General features: G+C 39.3%; 1 protein-coding gene across 5 annotated transcripts; it reads left to right on the top strand.

Annotated features, from left to right (window-relative positions):
- Window positions 1-7,763: 7,763 nt before the first annotated feature.
- On the top strand, window positions 7,764-22,496 carry tmem196 (transmembrane protein 196). Of its 5 annotated transcripts, XM_077195589.1 has the most exons (5): window positions 7,764-7,829; window positions 8,165-8,380; window positions 9,004-9,060; window positions 15,939-16,208; window positions 21,972-22,147. In XM_077195589.1, the coding sequence occupies exons 2-5, from the start codon at window positions 8,216-8,218 to the stop codon at window positions 22,038-22,040; spliced, it is 561 nt and encodes a 186-aa protein (XP_077051704.1). In that variant the 5' UTR covers window positions 7,764-7,829; window positions 8,165-8,215; the 3' UTR covers window positions 22,041-22,147. The 5 variants fall into 5 exon arrangements, with proteins under 5 accessions (XP_077051704.1, XP_077051701.1, XP_077051702.1 ...); XM_077195586.1 differs by lacking the exon at window positions 7,764-7,829 and having other exon boundaries at window positions 7,999-8,380; window positions 15,939-16,193; window positions 21,972-22,496; XM_077195587.1 differs by lacking the exon at window positions 7,764-7,829 and having other exon boundaries at window positions 7,999-8,362.
- The last annotated feature ends 422 nt before the right edge of the window (window positions 22,497-22,918 follow it).

Below are 22,918 nucleotides of genomic sequence, written 5' to 3'. Positions count from 1 at the left end.
TTGAAGTGCCCAATGCCGGCTAGTGTGAAGAAAAATGGTGCTTTCAAACAATTAGCATACAATGCACCGATCTTCCCGCAGATAAAACACTGCCCTCTCAAGCAGAGTCGCCACTGGCTGTTTTTCTATGCATCTTCTTCAGGGACACAAGAACGACCCCTGAGTCCTTCTTTCCTGACCAGTGCAGAACTTCCTTTAAAACATCCTGCATTTTAACCATGAGGATTTTTTTTTACTACTAAAAGCTCCTCAAAAAGTGAAAGTTGTGAATGTTTGGTGAATTTACACACACACACACACACACACACACACACACACACACACACACACACACACACACACACACACACACACACACACACACACACACACACACACACACACACACACACACACACAAAATATACAGTATATGTGTAAATAAGCAACATTTTTCATTTCCATTACATTAGGCCTGTATGCAAACTGATCATTTGTATAATATATTATACAATATAATATTGTATAATATATAAATATACTACATAATACTTTTCATACTTTCATGCTTTTCATACTTTTCTACTTTTTCATGATGGCTGTGTGTTGAAGAGTTACGTGTCCCCCGTCCCCTCCTCCAGCTTTTTTTTCCAGGACCGGTGCTGCATTAAATGTGGGAACTGTCAATGGCCAACAGGGATTTTCTGTCAGAATCTGCAAATGTAAGAAGTTTTAGCTTATTTTGCTAATGCTGACAAGAAAGTTGAGCCAAACCTGAACTAACATCCACAGCTAACACGAAGATTAATAGCTGCACTCAATATTTTCATTATAAAAACACTGCTCTCCCAAGCTTATTTGCATCATTGTTGCTCTATACAAATATGTTCAGAATGATTTTTCCAAAAATTTTTGCATTACCTGGTTTAATCTGTCCATTGTGTCCACATTTTCTAAGTGCAGTAAGTCAAGTTTGGCTGCATGGTTAGATTATACTCATATAATGTTTAGCATTTAAAGGCAATTGTCTCATTTCTTTCTAGCAGCAGAAAGAAGGGAAGCAGAAATTTAAAATATATTACTGGAGCAGAAAGTGTATCTGTACTTTAACTCATGTACAGGGTTGGTCACTGACTTAGCAAATAGCATCACATAATAACAAGGCACTGACAATTATGGATTGCAAGAGGAACACACAACACTGAAACTCTAACTCTAACTGAACCTGGTTGTTAGCAGCAGCCGTATCATTATAACCGGGTCCCACGCGTTCACAGGCGGTGATGTTCTCACTATGTGCCAATAAACCAGCATGTTGGCAGGACCCCTTCAGTTTCAAGCACTCCCTTGTGGACCATTAAACAAGGCTCCAGGGCGATCCGTGACATGGGCACATTTACAGTGTGACAAAACTGACATAGTTATCGCAGGGAAAATGAGCTCTTGTATAATGATGCAAAGAGTCAAAACATCATGGGGTTAAAGTCAAATAATGTGACGGGGGCCCCACAAAAGTATTTCGACACTTAAACCACATTAAAATATATATATTGTATGTCATTGCACTACTAGATGATAAAACATAAAATCAATGTGACACCAGCAAACAAATGATTGATGATCAATTGAGGGGGCTGTTTACATGACACTGTTTTCAACTAAAAACGTACAACTTTTTATGCGTTTTGGCCGTTCATTTACACGACAACAGCATTTTGCGTGCCTGAAAACGTAAATTTTTGAAAACGGGTTTCAGGGTATGCTTACACGACAACAGTATGCTTAAAACGGAGAAATTTTTCCTTTGAGTTTTTCGCGTACAGACAATTCACGTTTTTGTTGTTTGTATGGAGACCGTTTTTAAAAACTTGCACTTTGAAACACGTTTTCAAAAGTTTGCGTTAGGCACCAAAAACGCCGTTGTCATGTGAACGAACGGCCAAAACGCATAAAACGTTTTATTTGAAAACGGTCTCCATGTAAACAACAAAAATGTGAATTTTTGAAGACAATGACGTCATGCACATGCGTATTATGTGTTCAGTCTATAGTGTTTCATCGCCATCTAATGGCCTGGCAGCAGAATACAGCGTTTCTAGTCGTTTTCGCAGATCCGTGTGAATGTGGATCGTTTTGACAATGGTGTCGTCTGTACGCGGAAAACTCAAAGGAAAAACTTTTTAAAACTTTCTTTAAGCATATCGTTGTCGTGTAAACGCACCCTTAGAAGCATCAGGCATGAATATTATACACTCAAGCACACCTATTAATTCAGACGTTTCATTCCAACCACAGGTGTAAAAAATGCAGCACCTAGCCATGCAGTCTGCATTTACAAACACTTGTGATAGGATCCCACCTTTGCAATAAATCAGTTTGTGAAATTTCATCCTTGTCACGGTCAACTAAGTGGTGTTATTGAAAAGTGGAAGCATTTAGAACAGCTGTAGAAAACCACAAAAAGTCACAGAGCGGGATAACCGAGTGCTGAGGGGCATGGTGTGTAAAAGTCGCCAACGCTCTGATGATTCCACAGCTAAAGAGATCCAAACTTCCACTGCCATTAATATCAGCACAAAAACATGGCGGCGGGAGCTTCATGGAATGGAAAGCATCAGATGGAGTAAAACTCACTGCCACTGGACACTGGAGCAGTGGAAACCTAGCCTGGCAAGCCAGACCCACATCAAGATGTTAGGACTGGGAACTCACCATTGGCATGCCTCAATCCGATGGGCGGGATTAACGGTTGTCTTGCAAATTCCCTCTGCAGGCAATAGGATAGCGCTACAACCAACCAGAGCAACGAACGGTTGTGGCTGAGTGAGTCCCATGCGTTTTCCCACCAGCAGAGCTAGTTTAAACTTTTTCCGTATCCGGTCGGCACAACTCCGAACACATCTTCATTTTTAAAGAATGACTTAATTGCCGTTCTGTGTTCTTTTCTCAAAGAAAACCTTAACTCCAAGTCCTCGAAAGACCGCTGTTCACCAGCAGCAGCTGAGCATCATCTTCTTTGTTTTAAAGTAGCAGGGAATTCACGCGGATCCGTCACATCTCTGCCGTCATTATGTTAAACCCGCCGACCAACTCTGTACATGATGTGATTGGCCTGACTAGAGTTTGGTTTTTCCAGCTCAAAAGCCAACGGAGAGTTGCTAGACTACACTGGCTGCAAAATAAATTTTGCTGCCGCTAGGGTGCGTCTAGATTTCTAGGCTAGTGGAAACCTGTTTTGTGGAGTGACGAATCACGCTTTTCTGTTTGGGAGTCTGATGAACGATTCTTGGTTTGGCGGATGCCAGGAGAACGTTACCTGACTGACTGAATTGTGCCAACTGTAAAGTTTGGTGGAGGGGGGATTATGGTGTGGGGTTGTTTTTCAGGGGCTGGGCTTGGCTCTTTACTTCTAGTGAAGGGAAATATTAATGCTTCAGCATACCAAGACTTTGGACAAGGCTTTGCTTCCAACTTTGTGGGAACAGTTTGGGGCCATTTTCTATTCCAGCATGAGTGTCCAAATCTATGGGTTAAAAATGGCAAGCATTCCTGGTAGCCGTCTATGTAGGCTGCAAACAGCAAGGCAGCTCACCTTTTTGAAACGGAGCCGAGATTACAAGTGGACCTGAACATGGTGATTTATATGGAGAAAGAGCAAGAGAAAGGAGGAGGATGAACAGACACAAACAGACTGCGGTGGTTATAAATAGACGGAGGATGTGAGAGCGTGTGTATAAGCAGCTCTTCTGTCCTACTGCAGTGATGCTAATGGAAGTTAATACTGAGACACAGGAGGACAAACGACAGGACAGAACTGCCATGGGAGGGGAAATTACTCGCTCTCATAAAATATTCTGATCTTCAGCATTTTAAGGGAAATGTCTGTTCTTTTCGAAGATCAATCATGCGGGAATGATCATATTTATGAGATTGCATGTTAACACCACCACAATGCTGTTTCTACCAGTGTTTAAGTCAGGTGGCATATCAATTGCATAATAGTTAGTTGACTGTACAGTTTACTTTGAACACATTTTGTGTATTTTGAATGAAAAAAATAATAATTCAACTTTCCAGAAAACATCACTCATATAGTCAGTTTATGAGGCAAGAGGCTTGCATTGCTAAACTACATTTCCCATCATTCATAGCTGAATGATAAATAGCCTACAATACAAGCAATAATGGCTTTATGCTCAGAAGTAAGGGGTTTCCAATATCTCACACCTGACTTCGAACTTGACGAATTAATGTGCATCCTTATTTAGGTGCAACTACTGTCTTTTTCAGAAAGTAAAAAAAAATATGAATTAATTGGTCTGGTTAGCTGGTCGATGTTGTAACTACATCATTTTGTGGTTAAAAAGGGGCTAACAAGTGATAAACTGTTGGCCCTCCTCACAGGAATATGCAGCACAAACAAATTCAATCTTTCAGAAATGTGATATTACAGCAGAACCTGAAGAGCAAACAATACACCCTGCTTTCCTTATTCTTTACACATGATCGCAGGCTCTAAAAATATCTCCACCCTTTCCACCCTGCTATTTCTAGATCACCGGTCACAACTGGGTCTGGAAACTGACAATCATTTCAGCACTTTCACATTCCCACAAACCCTGCAGATGCGGCAGAGAGGGAGGAGAGCACGGACACGCTGGTGAAGGTGGAGAAGCGCTGGTTTGATGACTCAGCAGAAGGAGGGTCTTGTTATCCAATCAATGGTAAGATTACAGACAGCTGATGTTCCCAAGCAGATTTGCAGACGAATTATAGGAATCCAGAAATCATGACTTTTTTTTTTGCTGATGTATAAGCATTTTTAATGCTTGTATGCAAATGGCCAAATAATTCCATTATAGGAATTAGGAAAAAACTTATGTGAACAATTTTGACATCACTGTAATAAAACGTTTCTGCCTTACATTTTTAAGTCAACTTGGATGTGCTGTTTATTATAAATTACATTAAAGGGGTGGTGGGGGGGGGGGGGGGGGGGTGGCACTTTTCTAACTTTAGCTAGTGTGAAATGTTGCTGTTTGAGCATAAACAACATCTGCAAAGTTACAGCGCTCAAAGTTCAAAGCAAAGGGAGATATTTGCTTTTAAAGAGAAGGACTACAACAAACGGCTGGTTGGGACTACACGACATTCCTCCCGGGTTAGTGACATCAGCAACCCTAAAATGTACATAAGCCCCGCCCCCGGGACACGCAGTCCATGTTGAGAAGAGGAAAAGTTATTGAATAAGAGTACATTTGTGAGTCAACTCAAACTTTAGCATCCTTCTTTTCACATGCAATAAAAAGTCACTCTGTGTGCATCTCACAACAGTTCCTATATGAGCCATTTATAGATTATCATGACAGAATATGCTAATTGAAGATAGTTAACTCCACATCAGCAACATAAATTCATCAACTAACCATTCAGAGACGTCCTGTTGCATTCTACATGTTGTCACTTCTTCTTGAGTCGCTCCATCTTTGTCTGACTCTGTCTTAACATTAAAGGCAGAACAGTTTCTGTCACTTTAGTGTGTCTGCCTGAGGTAATCGCACAAGAGCTCTTGAAACCCCGCGTATGAGGCAGCTCATTTGCATTTAAAGGGTCAGGCACAAAACGGTGCGTTTTTGCTAACCCTCGAAAAGTGACAACTTTAACATGCTTTATAAACATATCTGTGGGGTATTTTGTGCTAAAACTTCACACACACACTCTGGGGACATCAGAGATTTATTTTATATCTTGTGAAAAGGGCATTTTACCACCCCTTTAAACTGACTTAAAAATGTGTTGAATCTTTTTGAAAATTGCTTAACTCATTTTGATGAGATAAAGCAATGTAAAAATGTATGTTGTCAACTTATTGGTCATATCATTTGTATTGTGTGTGTGTGTGTGTGTGTGTGTGTGTGTGTGTGTGTGTGTGTGTGTGTGTGTGTGTGTGTGTGTGTGTGTGTGTGTGTGTGTGTGTGTGTGTGTGTGTGTGTGTGTGTGTGTGTGTGTATGTGTGTGTATGTGTGTGTGTGTGTGTGTGTGTGTGTGTGTGTGTGTGTGTGGGTGTGTGGGTGTGTGTGTGTGGGTGTGTGTGGGGCCTGGTAAAATGTCCCCATAAGGATGGCAATATCTGAAATCCTTCTTCGTGTGGGGACATTTTTTGGTCCCCATGAGGAAAACAGCTTATAAATCATACTAAGTGATGTTTTTTGAAAATGTAAAAATGCAGAAAGTTTTCTGTGATGGGTAGGTTTAGGGGTAGGGTTAGTGTTAGGGAATAGAATATACAGTTTGTACAGTATAAAAATCATTATTTCTATGGAAAGTCCCCATAAAACATGGAAAAACACTACATGTGTGTGTGTGTGTGTGTGTGTTTGTGTGTGTGTGTGTGTGTGTGTTTGTGTGTGTGTGTGTGTGTGTGTGTGTGTGTGTGTCTGTGTGTGTGCGCGCGCATGCATGTGTGTGCGCAACTGCATTAATAATGCCTATAACTTATTTTTGCCCTTATTTTTGTCAGAATTTTGTCATGTTCAATCACAATTGGCAGAAGTTCTTTCATTTTTAAATAAAAGAACATTGATTATTCTGTTAGTAAAGATAACCCCCAATTAACCACTATTTTCAAAAATGATGGATGTTTAAAAACAATTCAGATTTAGTGTTTATTGGAAATCAGATGGGCAAACCTTTCCATTGTTTGTTTAATTGGTATTGTTTTTTTTTGTTTTTTTGCTGACTTGGTTTGCTTTGTTCTAATACTTACTGCTGAAGAATGTCAAATGCAACTATAATGTAAATCAATAAAAAATATAGGCTACCTAAAATATGACGGCAGTGAAACTGTTCAATAACGGCACTGTTTGTTTTAGAGCTGTTGGTGTTGTTACGGTAACACGAACAGAAAGTTGCGGTTTTAGGTCTGGGATGAACTGTCTCGCTGCAGACACACTGAAAACACTGAAACCTTTCAGCAAACTGCAGTAGAGGAGGACAGGCTTCTACATTTGTGTTGTCATGATGTTATTTTAATGAGCGGATGAAGTGTATACAGTCTGTTACAGACATTCACAGAGCAACTGTTTGCAATGTTTTGTTTAATTCTTTATGAAACCTGGTTATGAATTATTTAGAGAGGCCATTTATTTGGATAAATTAAATTATTTTGTTTCAAGACAGCAATTTTCCTTTCTGGTCAACTAGTGAGTAAGGGATAATGCAAAAATCATCAAACATGTGTGAGTGTGACCTGAGATAACAAAATGCTTGTGACAGTAGGCCTAATGCTCAGCAGATAATTCTATAATGCTTTGCACAATGAGCATAAATCTGCTTTATAGGAATCCATATCACTGCCTGCCTGGCCAAGCAACAATTTCGAAGTAATTTTAAGACATCAATGTCCATTTTTCTTTTTTTCTTCTTTTTTTTTCTCTTGTAAAGTCCCTAGAAAATGATTTAGCCATCAGTTGCGCGTTGGTAATGTGTGGGAACATCCACAAATATAATCACAGAGCATCAAAAGGCTACAAAAGTGCCCATAAACAGCACGCTTATTGGTTTAGTCTCCTATATAAAGCTCTCCAAGAGGACTATGGATTTTCTCCACTCAAAACCTTTCTAATGTAATTGAATGTCTTAATAAGGTGTGCTGACATGTGCCGTTAGATGTTCAACTCGGATGTTTTATGCAATAAAATGACCGGCCGGGGCACAATTACCACAATCAGCGCTTTTACGCACCATTGCGCATAACCGTGTGTTTGTGCGCGCGCACGTCAGGACACCTGCTTCGCTGTTTGACAGTGTTGCGCTCTTCGCAACTTCTCCCGCCAGAATCGATTTAGAACGTTAGTAACAATTATTCTTCTAAAGAATTACGTTAGCTACATATGAAATTAAATAGCGATTATAAAACTATTTTAGAAGCGCGCTCCACTGCAGCACTCTAAAATAATTTCGGGGGTGATTGTGGGCGGAGCATTTACTCTGTCTAAACTGAGGGAAATCACATGGGGCAGGACCAGAAGCATGGTAAACAGAGTGAGGAGGAGGGTAAAGTTAAACTGGTGGCGTTTACGCACCATGGAGAGCGCCTTTGCGCACTGATCTGTTTTGGGAGAAATCACTTAAGTTGATGTCATCTGCAGACTTTTCTGGATTTAATGTGTGTTTATCTGTGAAGACATGGAGTGAAGCGTTTTGCGCACCGGTCAGGAAGGATGCCCGAGCGAAGATGTGCAGCAGCCGGAAGATCATCTGGAGTTTGTTGGTTCTGTCGACGCTGGAGATAGGGCTCGGGGTGTCCAGCATCGTCCTGGGCGCGGTGGGCATCATCCAGGCGAAAGCCGAGCACAAGACCCAGCAGGGCGACGCTTCTCCGGTATGGAGCGGAGTGTGTGTACGTCTCACTTTTTTTTAGTCTTATTCAGCTTCAATAAATGAGCTGTTCCAGGAAAACTCTCAGCCACTGAATGCTTGTGCAGTATTTGATTAAAAATGATTTGTTGTCAGCCAAAAGGTAAGATGTAAATTGGGCACCCATTGTACAATGGTAGCCTATTTTTTAACCTTAATATACCATGAAAATACCATTTATAGGCAATATCATGTGTATAGTATACAGTGATGTAACTGATACCAATATTGTGCCATGATACAGTATGGTAATCTGACCTATTGAGTAGAATGGCAACATTTCTAATGTCATAACTTAATGATTCATCAAAAAGTTGTCTTAGGTTGTTGTTTTCTTCACAGATCAATACTGTTTCTGTTTGCTCTAGAAATGTCAGATAAGACCAGTTTTCTGGTGTTTTGTGAGGTTGTGATATATGATATATCTTTCCATCATTAACTCATATGACTTCATTTGTGTCCAGTTCAGTTCTTATATACACCGACTCTACTGTCATCTGAATCCAGTAATATAATTTTGTCACAATTGCAATCATGTTATTTTGGACTTCCATTTGGTTCATTTAAGTTGATTAAATATGACCGATCCTGTTTTGTCTCTCATAGTTTCTTATCTGCGGACTGTGTGGCATGCTTTGTGCACGGAAAAGGACAGGACTGATTGTGAGTACGCACTTAAGGATTCTCCTGCACACATTCAAATATACTAGATCTCTACTGTACATTACTGTTGAACACACACTGTAAACAAGCCAGTTCACATTTTCTAGTCTCCCAGATCATGCTTTTCAAAGATTATTGGAGTATATTTTACATGCAAAATACTATTTCAGTCTTTATACTTTTTGTGGTAAATTCACTGTGTTGCTTGCCATTTCTTTGTAATTATTTGTGAAATTCCTTAGTGAAAATAGTTTCAAAGTAAATCCTACACCATTTCTTTCCAGCATATACAAGAACACATACACGTTTTTTTATTCTTCAATGTTAAACACTGCTTTGTTGCACTGTTGATTGAGTTTGTTATAGGTTCTTCAGATCAGTGTTTAGGTTTCTGGGTTCTTTAAAGCACCAGTATATATTGTTGCTGTAGAGAATAAAAGATTCTAAATTAAACTTTAAATGGTTTTGGATTCTAATTGGAACCATTTGAAGCTTGTAGAACACAAATAAATGGTAGAATTCTAAAATTTTGTTTTGAGGTCTCTTACAATAGGTTTACATGCATCCAAGCAAAAAACACACCATTTTCTCATAATATACATTATAGCATCAGCTCTTTTCTCACAGTGTCTGAAACAGTTCAGTCTCTCTAAGCCCCGCCTTTCCGAGAGCTGCTCTGCTCTGATTGGTCAGATGGCCCTGTCTGCTGTGATTGGTCAAGCGCTTAAAGTGCATGTCAGAAACCATATCACTATATCTGAATTTTCAGCTCTTCCTCAGCACTTAATACACAGTGATACGAACAATGGTGTCTGGTTATTTTTTTCAATCTCATCCTTTGGAAGTGCAGCAAAGTGAATTTGCTTTGGCAGCAAAAAACAGCATCTTCTCAAACCCAACTCTTTCAGTCTCAGATACAACTTCAGTGTTTGAGGGCGGAGCATAGTCAACATTGTTCGCCAGCAGCCAATGAAAACTATAGACGGCCATTATGCAAATCTGCTACAAACCTACATAGGTTTGTGCAAGACGTGAGACTTCAATTACTGACAACTCGTTTCAGGTCGTTCAGAATCGGGTTTTTTTTCTTTATTTATCATGATCTTGGAAACTTTGCAGACCTTTAACATTCACAAGCATGAAAGGTTGGCCTAATAATATCCAAAAAAGCATAATACGGACTGTGTCTCACCACACAAATTCCTATTATTTGTGTGTTCTTAATTTAGAAATGGCAACTAAATCTAGAATAGAAATAGTTTGTTGTGGACGTCAATATAAACATGCACATCAGAGATCATCTCCTGCTCACAGTGAGTGTGTGTGAATGTGTGTGTAAATATCCCAGGATACTTCACTGAGAGACGAGATTCAATTAGCCACCTTGGAGTGGAGTGAGCCGCCCCAGAGGAGAGTGTTAATCACAAATCAATACTGAAGTGAAACCTCAGTCTGAGAGCTTCGATGTATCTCTGATCCTACTCTCCACATGTCTCTTTTCATAGCATTACTTGTTTTCCTCTCATTTCTTGTGTACACGCTTTCAGGCTTGTCCTCAAACACTCTTCTTCGTTTTTTTTTTATTTATTTTTTATCTCTCTCCTCTCCTGCGGATTGATTTTGTTTCTCTGGGCCTTTATGCCCTGATTGAAATGTTACTGTACGGCTAAATGCAAACCCTCCCCGTCTGCCTGTAATGATTCTGAATTCCTGACAGTAACGTCAGGAGCTACTCAAGAACACTTAAAGGGACATTGTGTAGGAATTTCGCCCATCTAGCAGTGAAATTGTATTTTGCATTCAAACGAATTGTGCTCTCCAGCGCCTCGCTTTTTCAAATGCGTGTTGCATCTACGGAAGCTGTTATGTACCAAAAAGCTATGACAGGATGTCTTCTAACAGCACTTCGTCGAGTTTTCCTTCGGGTGAACAGGTTTGTTATTTCAAACAAACTGCAACTTGACACAACGAACAAACGAATGTTACAGTATGAGTAATAACAGTGCAATGCAGCCTTTTAAACTTGTCGGGGCAGTGAAGCGCCTCTCACTGCTCTGTTCCTCCGTTTCTGCTGCTTTCAGTCACGTGACGCTGGATCTGAACGAAAACGCGTTGTGGAAACGCGTTGGCCTAGTACTTTTTGACCCTCTCTACTATTATAGCTTTTCAAGATGGCGGAACGACATGGAAGCCTCCGTGGACCTACCCGTCACATGTATATAAAATTAATAAATTCTTCATTTACGAGGATAAGTCAGATAATTGGCAGAGGTATGTGTACACCATTGAGGACATATTTATGAATAAAAATATTGATTTTAGATAATATAATACCTAAAAATCTACACATAGTCCCTTTAAGCATTTTGTCTTATCATATAGACCTTTAGTCTCATCTCAGCAGGGTTTAGACACTTAAACCCTTTCCTCTTTAACACTTTCCTCATTACTTTCAATCTACAACTCACTACCCATGCACCACCAACTCCCCTACCAGTTACTTTCAGACGTAACCTGCGCTCACTTTCTCCTTCCCATCTTTCCTCTGCTGTGTCATCTTTACTTCCCTCACCCTCACAATTCTCATCTCTAGATGTGAATACCGCAACAGATACTTTATGCTACATTTTAACTTCTTCTTTAGACAATATCTGCCCTCTCTCCTCCAGGCCAGCACGCGCTACTCCCTCTAACCCCTGGTTATCTGAGGTTCTTCGTGAACTCCGAACCTAACTTCATATTTCCACAGCAAGATCAACAGCGCCTCTAACACACAAACACTTTTCAAGACATTCAACGCTCTCCTCTGTCCACTTCCACCATCACCCACCTCCTCTTTAACTGCTGATGACTTTGCTAACTTCTTCACCAACAAAACAACCTCTATCAGCAGTCAGTTCTCCACTCCACATACACAGGAACCCAAACCATCCTCTCCCACTACCAGAACCCTTCTCTTTACCTTCTCTCCGCTAACCGAGGAAGAAGTATCTAAACTTCTTCTCTCCAGTCATCCTACCACCTGCCCTCTAGACCCCATCCCCTCACACCTTCTACAAGCCATCTCTCCCACACTTCTACCAGCACTCACACACATCATCAACTCATCCCTCCACACTGGCATTTTCCCTACAGCATTCAAGCAGGCTCGGGTAACTCCACCGCTTAAAAAAACAACATCACTTTTAGAGAATTACAGATCTGTCTCTCTCCTACCATTCATTGCGAAAACACTTGAACGAGTTGCTTTCAACCAAGTGCCATCTTTCCTGTCTCTGACCAACCAGCTAGATGTCAACCAATCTGGCTTCAAGAAAGGCCATTCAACCGAGACCGCATTACTGTCGGTCACAGAAGCCCTGCGGATCGCTAAAGCTGCTTCCAAATCTTCAGTTCTCATTCTGCTGGATCTTTCTGAATCATCAGATCCTTATGTCCACCCTCTCATCACTGGGCATCAAAGGAACTTCCCTCCACTGGTTTGAGTCCTATCTCACAGGTAGGTCCTTCAGGGTTACATGGAGAGGCGAGGTATCCAAAGCACATCAACTGAACACAGGGGTTCCTCAGGGTTCAGTTCTTGGACCGCTCCTCTTCTCCATCTACACCACATCATTGGGACCCATCATACAGGCACATGGTTTTCTCTTACCACTGCTATGCTGATGACACACAGCTCCACCTCTCATTTCAACCAGATGATCCCACAGTAGCTGCACGTATCTCAAGCTGTCTGGCGGACATCTCGGCATGGATGAAGGAACATCACGTGCAGCTCAAACTGGCAAAGACTGAGCTTCTCGTCCTCCCTGCCAATCCGTCTCTACAGCACGACTTCACTATCCAGCTAGAGTCATCCTCAATCCCCCCATCAAGGTCGGTCAGAAATCTTGGAGTAATATTTGATGACCAGCTGTCCTTCACAGACCACATTACAAAGACAGCTCGATCATGCAGGCTTACAATGTATAACATCAGGAAGATCAGGCCTTTCCTAACTGAGCATGCAACACAACTTCTCGTCCAGGCCCTGGTTATTTCTAGGCTTGATTACTGCAATGCTTTTCTAGCTGGAAAAGCAGGATTCATTCACTTCATTTCTGATTCTGATTCTGATTCTGATTCAAATGATCCAGAATCCTGCAGCCCGCCTTGTCTTCAACGAGCCCAAAAGGGCTCACGTCACTCCTCTGTTCATCTCACTGCATTGGCTACCACTCGCTGCTTGCATCAAATTCAAAGCTTTGATGCTTGCTTACAGATCTACAACAGACTCAGCTCCGTCCTACTTTCACTCCCTACTACAAGTCTACGTCCCTACCAGAAGCCTACGATCGGCCAAGGAGCGACGGCTCGTGGTGCCATCACAGCGAGGCACTAAATCACTCTCCAGAATATTCTCATTCACGGTTCCATGCTGGTGGAATGATCTCCCCACCCTCGTCCGTAATGCTGAATCCCTGACAGCATTCAAAAGACAACTGAAAACTCATCTCTTCCGTGAGTACTTAACATAATTTTTTATTTATTTTTATTATTCTCTTTTAAATCTTTCCTTCCCTTTTAAATCTTCCCTTGTCTGGCTTTTGCTACTCTGAGCAATGCCTGAACTTTGTATTTTGAGCACTTCTTGCGTCGTTCTTCCCTCTTCACGATGACTCGCTGGCTTTAGTCCTCAGATGTAAGTCGCTTTGGATAAAAGCGTCTGCTAAATGACTAAATGACTAAATGTAAATGTAAACAGAACATACTGCGAAAAACTAAATGTTTTGGCCTTTTCTCTTCAGTGTGTAATGTGATATAGGCTGCGCTTCAGTATGAATGGAATACTAGTATAGTAGTATGCTGATGAGTATGTTTTGCATACTATTTTTGTTACAGTAAAATAATAATAGACGGTTCTCAGTTTTAGCAGAATCAGTAATGCAATAATTTAGGGAAATGACAGAATGGCTGCTTTTGAAATCAAATGCTTATTACCTTCTATAATTTAAAATTGAATGTGTGATAGAAATGTTTCAAAATGAGTCACATGACCTCAAAACATTGCATGCTTAAATCAGTGAAAGTTAGAAGTATAGTTACAGTGCATTTTTCATTTAAAAAAATGTCGCCTGCTGATAGATGCATTAAACAATACACCCTTTTTTACTGATGGCAATTTAAAAATAGTGGTGTATTCTTCCAGCTTCATTGGCCTATGAGCAAAGATAGCAGTATGCCGGTTGTAAACTTACAGGGTGGCATGAATGAGCTGAGCAAAAGTTTAAATGAAATTTTAATTTTTTTAGACAGACTCAGTGCACTGCATACTGCAGACATACTACAAAAACAAATAGTTCAAGTATATGCAGTTTAACCATGTTGTCTACCAACAAAACCATCATTTGCAAAGCCTTTTATTGTAAGCAATTTATGATAGGAGTATACAATACCAAGAAATAAGAGATTTCTAGCACACTAAAAGGGGGTGTGTTATCCGACGTTTTCATGTGCTGTAGTCAGAAGTTTCTTATGTAATTTGAGGTCAAATCTGTCCTGAAGTGTTGAGCTGGCAGATAATGTCACTGTCTGAACGTGGTCTGAGCGATTACAAAAACACAGAGCAGCACAATCCATTCTCCCTGTACACAATGGTTTCGTCTTCACCCTCCGTTTACACTATTTCTGCTGTGCTATACTCTTCAGGTTAATGTACTTTGACCTTTAAGAGCTTCGAAATCACTCTGAACAATACCTTAGCCACTGGATAGCAACACCCCGGAAACCTAGCGTTATGGTTGTTATTTTTGCATGGGCAAACACCAAAAAAGTACTTAAACAAAAGTATACTTAAATTAAGTACTACAAAAGTAATTAAATGTAATATTAAATTAAATTGATATTTTAATTTGTGTCAAGGAGAAATGCTTTTAACACATTTGTAATGATGCATAATTTTTTTTATAATGCATGTATGCAATATGCATTATTATTCTAATGATGTATGCATGTAATAATATGCAATATTATTTTAATAATACATTCATGCAATTTCTATTATTATTTTCAAATTGTATGGATGCAAAATGTGTTATTATTTTACTATTGAATGCCTGCAATATGCATTGCTATTTTAATATTGTGAGTATGCTATATGTTATTATTTTACTATTGTAAGCATGCAATATTCATAATGTGGTATGCATTTAATATGTGTATTTATTTTAATATTGTGAGCATGCAATATGCGTTATGTATGCATAAAACATGCATTTTTATTTTAATATTTTATGCCTGAAATATGCGTTTTTATTTTAATATTTTATGCATGCAATATGCATTATTATTCTAATATTGTGAGCATGCATTGTGCCTTATTATTTTAATATTGTGAGCATGAAATATGTGTTATTTTAATTTGTATAAATGCAATATGTGTTATTATTTTACTATTGAATGCATGCAATATGCGTTGTTATTTTAATTATGTGTGCATGCAATATGTGTTATTCTTAAATTGTGAGCATGCAATATGCATTATTATTTTAATATTGTGAATATGCTATGTGACATTATTTTACTATCATATGCATGCAACATCCATTATTATTTTAATGATGTATGCATGCACTATGTGTTATTATTTAAACATTGTGAGCATGCAATATGCGTTTTAATGATGTATGCATGAAATATGTGTTTTTATTTTAATGTTGTATGCATGCATGCAATATGCATTACTCTAATATTGTGAATTATTATTTTAATATTGTGAGGATGATGCAATATGTTTGTTATTTGTATAATGTATAGATGCAATATGCGTTATTTTAATGATGTATGCATGCAATAGACACAAACAGCTAACATTATGCATGATTCTATTTCTCTGTCAGATGATCCTGTTTTCCTCCTGCTGCATTTGTGGGTTAATTGGTGGAATCCTGAACTTCCAGTTTGTCCGCGCACTGGTCAAGCGTCCGGACACCATGCGCTCTCTTCATCTGGCCGTCATGTCTCTAGCGTGTCTGGGCATCAGCAGCTGCACGCTGTCCACGTGGTTGACCTGCAGACTGGCCAGCAGCGAACAGCAGCGCATGTTTCTGGAGAGAGAACATTCTCTACATCACTCACACGAAATGGCAGAGAAGGTACGACAGGAGCTGGTATGTTTGTGCAGTCTGTGTGTACCGGCTCACAGGCAACATTCAAATTAAATTGCTTTCTAAATGCATGTTCCTGTTCTTATTTACAAATGATTTCAAAGTTGATGTCATGTAGGCTACATACTTTTATATCGTGGTTTTGAGTTTTTGGAGACTTAAAGGGCCTTGATGTGTCAAGATGCTTCAGATCAGGTGAAAAAGTATCCAGGTTGATTAATCAGAGTACATTTGTATTACAAGGTTTCTGAAATGTTGTGTTTAAAGATGCAGACAACACATATTTAATCTAATTAAATATACACTAATTTGCATATATTTCCAGAACAGAAATCTTAACATTGAATAAAGTCAGGTAAAAAAAGGTCTGTAAAAACCTCTTGAAGATAGGAATAAAATTTAAAGAGGACCTATTGTACTTTTTACATGTTCATCTTTCTTATGTGTAATGTTGCTTTTTGAGCATGAAAAAGCTCTGCAAAGCTCCTCCAGCGGGAGTTATTCTCTATATCAGTGTCACTGTTTCTAAACACACTGAAACGTCTTGAGTTTTCTTCCAGGAACGAACACATCACAATATTCCTCATTTAAATAATTCCCATCCAAGGCATAAGCGGGGCCTGGTTAGTAGTGTGTTGAAACTGGCTGACCAATGGTTGACCAATCACAACACACTGCTCCAGCCGACCAATCAGAGCACATTGTGCTTTTCAGAAAGAGGGGCTTCATAGAGACAGGAACTAAACAGAGCGTTACTGACAGACTGGGAAGAGAGGAGCTGCAACAATGGAAAATATGGGGAAAATAATGTGATTTCGAAGATTCAAGCAAAATCTATTCTCGTGCAGCCCCAAAATAAAAACAAGACTGCAAAATGACATAATATGGCCGCTACAGACACAAATAGATAACGTAAAAATAAGTAAATAAATAAACATAAGCTTAAATGTGCATTTTGGGAGTTTTCTTTCAACTATATAGTTTATAAAGAAAGAAGACATATTATGGAAGCAAAATCTCAAAATTGACCAGTGCATTAAATAAAAACGTGGTTTGCCTTAAAACGCCAGTACTAGGGGTGTCACGATTCTCCAAATCCTCAATTCGATTAAATTTTCGATTTTAAGGTCACGGTTCGATTCGATTCTCGATTTTTACATTTACTTTTTTTAAAGCCGAAACCGGCCAATCAGGATGCTCTCTGTCTTACATGCGCTTCATGAGGCACACAGTACGCAAGGTCTCTCGCTCTCTCCCTCTCTGCCGTGCGCGCGCTATATGGTTTGGAGCACAGTTTTTTCTGTCTCGCATGCGCGCTCTTGCTCGCTCACTCTAGATACCGGGAGATTTTAACTAATTTGCATGCATCAGGGAGCTGCTATCAATATGCGGGAGACTCCCGGAACTTCCGCGAGACTTGGGATGTCTGCAAACTGTGGCTTTTTTGAAGCGCGAACGTTGTCAACATAACTCACTGGAAATCCAAAAAAATGTCCACAGCTGCGACTTCAATGAAAGAGGAGGGGGTTCAAGTTCTGTCGATGGGTCTCCTGCATCTGCAGTTGCCATGCTATCTTTTAAGTGGCTGTAGCTAAGTTAGAGGAGGTTGACCATAGACTCGCAGAACTTCAACACGCGTGTTTTTTTCCGCTTGGCACGCCGACCGGACGTGACATGGGGGCGTGGCAGCATCGACGATTCCATTTTTTAATTCGAAGTTCGAGATTGTGATTTATTTATTTTATAGCAGTTCTTTATGGAACTCAAAAAGGTTCTTCAATGGCAATATGTTTTTTTTTTTTGAGTTAAAACATTTATTTCAATTCTGTGTCAAGTTTTTACTGTCTTATGATTCTCTCTGTACGTATAGGTCACACTTGCATCAAATTACTATTTCTCGTATTTAGGGTTAGTTATCTGAACAAATCCTAAGCATTAAAGGTGCAAAACGCAAGTCTCTGAGTTTTTGCAGAACTACGCCCCCTCTGGCGACAAGCGAAACTGCAACCAGAGTTGTGCACGCTCATGGACCACAGGCACACGCAAGCATGCACGAGCTGTTCATAACTAAAGGAGCATCTGCCGCACAGATCTTTGGTGTACAGCCAAAATGTCTTCAGAGGTAATAAAGTTATAAATCTGCTAGTCATTTCAAATATATGGAAGGAAAGACATTTGAGTAAATTACTCTTATGTGCGAGGGGAAAACGGGGGTAGTAGAAAACTTTGTTTAGGGACTGTTCGTTATTTATTTAAGGGGCCACCGGAGGAGTTTTGAGATCTGTAGTCAAAAAAGACTTGACCCTCCCTTCGCCAGTAATAAATTTTTCTATGACCCTCCAAAATGATTGTGAAAAAAGGCATGACCCTCCCCGATAATTTATTGATTACGTAGGCTACTGGTTTGCGCTTGGCAAAGATGTTCAGATAGCCATTGTTTTTTTTTACAACCATGACAAACTCCTGCTTTCTCATCTTACTAAGGCTGTAACGATAGACCAAACCTACAATTCGGTTCGTATCATGATTTTTTATTTTAGATTTAAAAAAAAAAATCATGTTTTCGGTGCTGATGCAGTGGTGACGCGTTCATGTAACAAGGGTGACCGTGGCGCTCCCAATAAAGTATCTAAAAGCTGCCACAAAGAACCGGCAAAAGTAATGATTATGAATATGTCAAATATAGCAAGGAGAAATTTTAATTGTTTATTACTAAACAAGGTTTTTGTGTCAGTGTGTCGGCTTCAAGATGAAGTTGACGATGCTGACTCGCGATCTTCACAGTAACGCGCCAGAGAGAAGTGCAGATTTCATACGGATTACATAAGCAGAGAGCAGTCTGTTTTTCGTTTTTAAATGTTCTGTTTAAAAGTAGACATCAAGCTTTTTATATTTCTCAAGTCTGTGAGGCAAGTACATTATACGCTGAGTTTCGGTTAATTTATGAGAGGAGAGTCCAGTTCACGCGCCGGCGACTCCGTGTCATGATGATCTATTTTCTACTATATTTACTTATTATCTATTAAATCCAGGCAATTGGTTGATGAAACATTAATTAAAATTAAGATACAATTAATAAAAAATGAAATTTACTTTAAAGAAAGGCTTTGTGCTTTCTGAAGTCTCTGTGAAAGTTTTAAAGTCGCTTTCAGAGCTGTCATGTCCGTATGGAGAACTGTCACATCCATAACATAGTTTTTTTCCTCATAAATGCGAACACGAAAAATAAAATAAAAAATAATATTTTATGTTCTGTGGAGGCCGACCCTTCTTCATCCGGTTAATAGGCTACTTTTGTTTTGCGCAGTGTAATTCATAGAATTATTAAAAAATATTTTGCCACCTTAAAGTTAAAGATTTGTTGTGTCACGTCACGTGTGTATTTCGCTCATATTAAATATAAAACGCATGTGTAGACTGATATTTGTCTAATGTCTTGACTCCTTTATTAAGGGGGTATGGAAATATAAACAGACGTTTCAGTATTAAATGCATTTTCTGATAATTTATATTTCAAGTTTTGACTGCAAATGTCACGTCCATAATGCTGGAATTGCCCAATTTTAAAGAATTTATCCTCAACTAGTTTTTTGGTGTAGGTCTGCGTATTGTATTAGCCTATGTTAACTTCAAATAATTGTAATAGTTGCCTAATTTAAAAATGTGGTAGCTCTACGTCTAACACATCACACTCCACTGTTATGGTGGCAATTTCAGTAGATTTACTCACTAATATTGTTGTGGAAACCCAATAAGAATGGAAACTAAAATATGGTAGTATCGTACAGCACACATTCTATCAGCTGCAGTTCTGGCGCCTCAGTCCCAATGCACTCAACGTACATTCATATCACATGTTAATGCCGCGGTAGAGTTACATTCACAGGACACTGCACTTATTCGCAATCACAAAAGTTCATTATTTGCTCGTGCTTTAAAGCTATGCCGGGTAAATATTTAATTGGCGTTCTGTATGATGCACTTTCTCTGCGCGCCCACCACTGTCAGGCAGCGCCAAACTGGATTTTTGTTGGGTCAGACCCATCTGATAGCGATGGGGGACCGAGACCGAGAGAGCTACATAAAGCTACATGGAAAAAATATGCACCAAACAAGCCACTTTGAAATGTTGCTGTTTTCATGTATACAAAAGTTGGGTGACCCTCCCCCTAGACTAAAAAAAGTTGAATGACCCTCCCCTCAACAAAGAATAAAAAGACATGACCCTCCCCTATTTTCCTCCGGTGGCCCTTTCCATAAATACCGAACGGTCCCTTATGTGTTTACTGTATCCACCTATGATTGTATTGTTATGAAAACTCGTTCATGAACAATATAATTGATTACTTCGCAAAAGCTCAAAATAATAATCATACCATACACGGTTGGTCAACAACGTTCACTCAGATGTCTCAAGGTAATAAACAATCAAATGTCACCATGACGTTTTCATAAAAGCCAAACAGGTTGCGGGGTTCAGCCTGTTATTGATCTGCTAAGTAGAATATTCCAATAACAATACATCCTTTTTCTGTTATAATTTACTCAATTTATTACAGGTAATAATGATTATTACATCAGAGTAATATCTAAAATAGGATTAAATCAGAGCTAAACCGGGTCCAGACCCAGTAAAGTTAGCCTCTGAAGAAAGGTATTGTTTTACATTGAGTATAATACATTGTTGCCCTCACATACCTCATATATACTACATACAAAATGTACCACATTCACGGGAACAATTTTCTATTTTTACCGAAAAATACAATATAGCCAATGCAACGGCGTTCTTCCTTGTTGGTCAATAACATGAACACCTTAGCATGTTAGCAATCGACACAAGGCTAATGTTACCGGCTGGCCATACACAAAAACCTAGTTAGCATCTTTTATTGGATATGTTTTATGTTTCATGATGTACTATTCTTCCGAACAAAATTCCTAGTTTATGAAACGGTTCACTAACAATGGTAGTAAAACCAATTCTGATTGTACATGTATCTAGCTTACGCTAAAGCATTACACATTTTACGCATCGTCATTTGTTGTCATAACGTACATAGATTGGCCAATCAAACATTAGAGACTGGTCTATATCTTACCGTTTTATCAAGAAAAAAGCCAACTTAGGATCCCGTTTGAGACCAAGAGGAGACCGGAGATCTCTCCATTTGTTGAATGCCTTCCCGAGGTTGACTCTCGTCTTACTCCGACGCCTGTCTGACTCCAATTTGGACCTTTTGGTGGCACTAGACAAAATTTTTCTTTTCTTTACTTTACGTGGAGTTTGCGTTGGGGTTTGGAATGGACTACAAGCCGGTCTCTTTGAATCCATCCTCTACCTTTGACGCACGAGTTGTCTTCGCTGATGCGGAGAATGGCGGCGCCGGCGAATACACAAACCTGCCAGACATAGCCTGGTGAGCGTGAACGCGCATGACGTCACGCCCAGTCTCAACTTCGAACCCGAATCCCTCTTATATATTTTACAGTACAGGATTATAGAGGCAATCTCAGTGCGCAGAGAAGGGCTCATTCAGCCCATCAGGCAGTTCTTTAAGCATGTATGGGTTAGAAAAACGGGTATTTTTAACATGAATTGTTGCGCAATGCACCTTTAAACTTCAGAGTGTTTCTTATCCTGCAGCATTTGTTCCACAAGCACACAGCAGGACTGGTAAAAACATACACTAGCTAACAATGTAAGTTGTCTGTTTGAGTGCGCATCTCGTACTGAAACTCGGCCGTGTGTTTGACTGTTCACAGGAGGTTTTGGATAACACCAGCAATGCCATCTCTCAAATCTCCTACAACGGGCGGAGCGCTTCTCCATGACGGCTCGCTTGCCCACTGCACAGTTCTTCACTCTGATTGGCTGAGTCAGGCTGACAGCTCTTCACTCTGATTGGCTGAGTCGAGCTGACAGGAGAAGCAGAGACTGTAGACGCAGCGTCAGCTAACAGTATTGAGCAGACAGACAGCCAATCAGTGTCCAGTTACCTGATGACCTCAGGAGACCTTGACAACCAGCGTACAGAAAACAGATATTTGAGTACGAAACAAGCATGCAAACGATCTTCTCTCTCTTTCTGTAATTCTTTCTCTCTTCCTGTATCTAGATAAAGGGAATGTTGAATCTGAAATTGTAATCCTGATATTGTATGGTATACCGAATGCTTTTATCCTGACCGTATCAAATGCACACTGTAAAATGCCTGTAAAGATATTTATTAATTTACAGTATTTTTATATAGGGGCTTCATATGAAAATGAAATAAACAGGTCAAATTTAATTTGTGGTTCAATGACTGATGATTAAACCATTAACACACAAAAGCACTTTTACTTTACACCACAATTTCTGTTGTTTTAAAGAAATCTTTAATATATATAGTAGTCAACATTTGAAGTGGATCAAAACCTTTCATCAAAGTTATAAATTAATTTTCAACAATACCCATTCTTCTCTTAGGACAACTTTTATTAACTTTTTTGATCCACTTTAAATGTTGACTACTGTATATATATATAATTACATAAGATAATATAATTACAATTAGTTTGTGTGTGTGTGTGTGTGTGTGTGTGTGTTTACTCTATAGACTGCAGACTAACCCTACAGCATTTTTCATGAGAGCTGTAATATTCTTCATAAATTTTCCATTTGAATCCATTTTTACATTTTTTAATTAATTATTTATATTTTATATTTA

The sequence above is a fragment of the Siphateles boraxobius genome, unplaced genomic scaffold (assembly GCF_051911475.1).
Source record: "Siphateles boraxobius isolate OS27281-9 unplaced genomic scaffold, OSU_SipBor_1 33, whole genome shotgun sequence".
NCBI lineage: Eukaryota > Metazoa > Chordata > Actinopteri > Cypriniformes > Leuciscidae > Siphateles > Siphateles boraxobius.
This window is presented reverse-complemented; position numbering and strand designations above follow the sequence as displayed.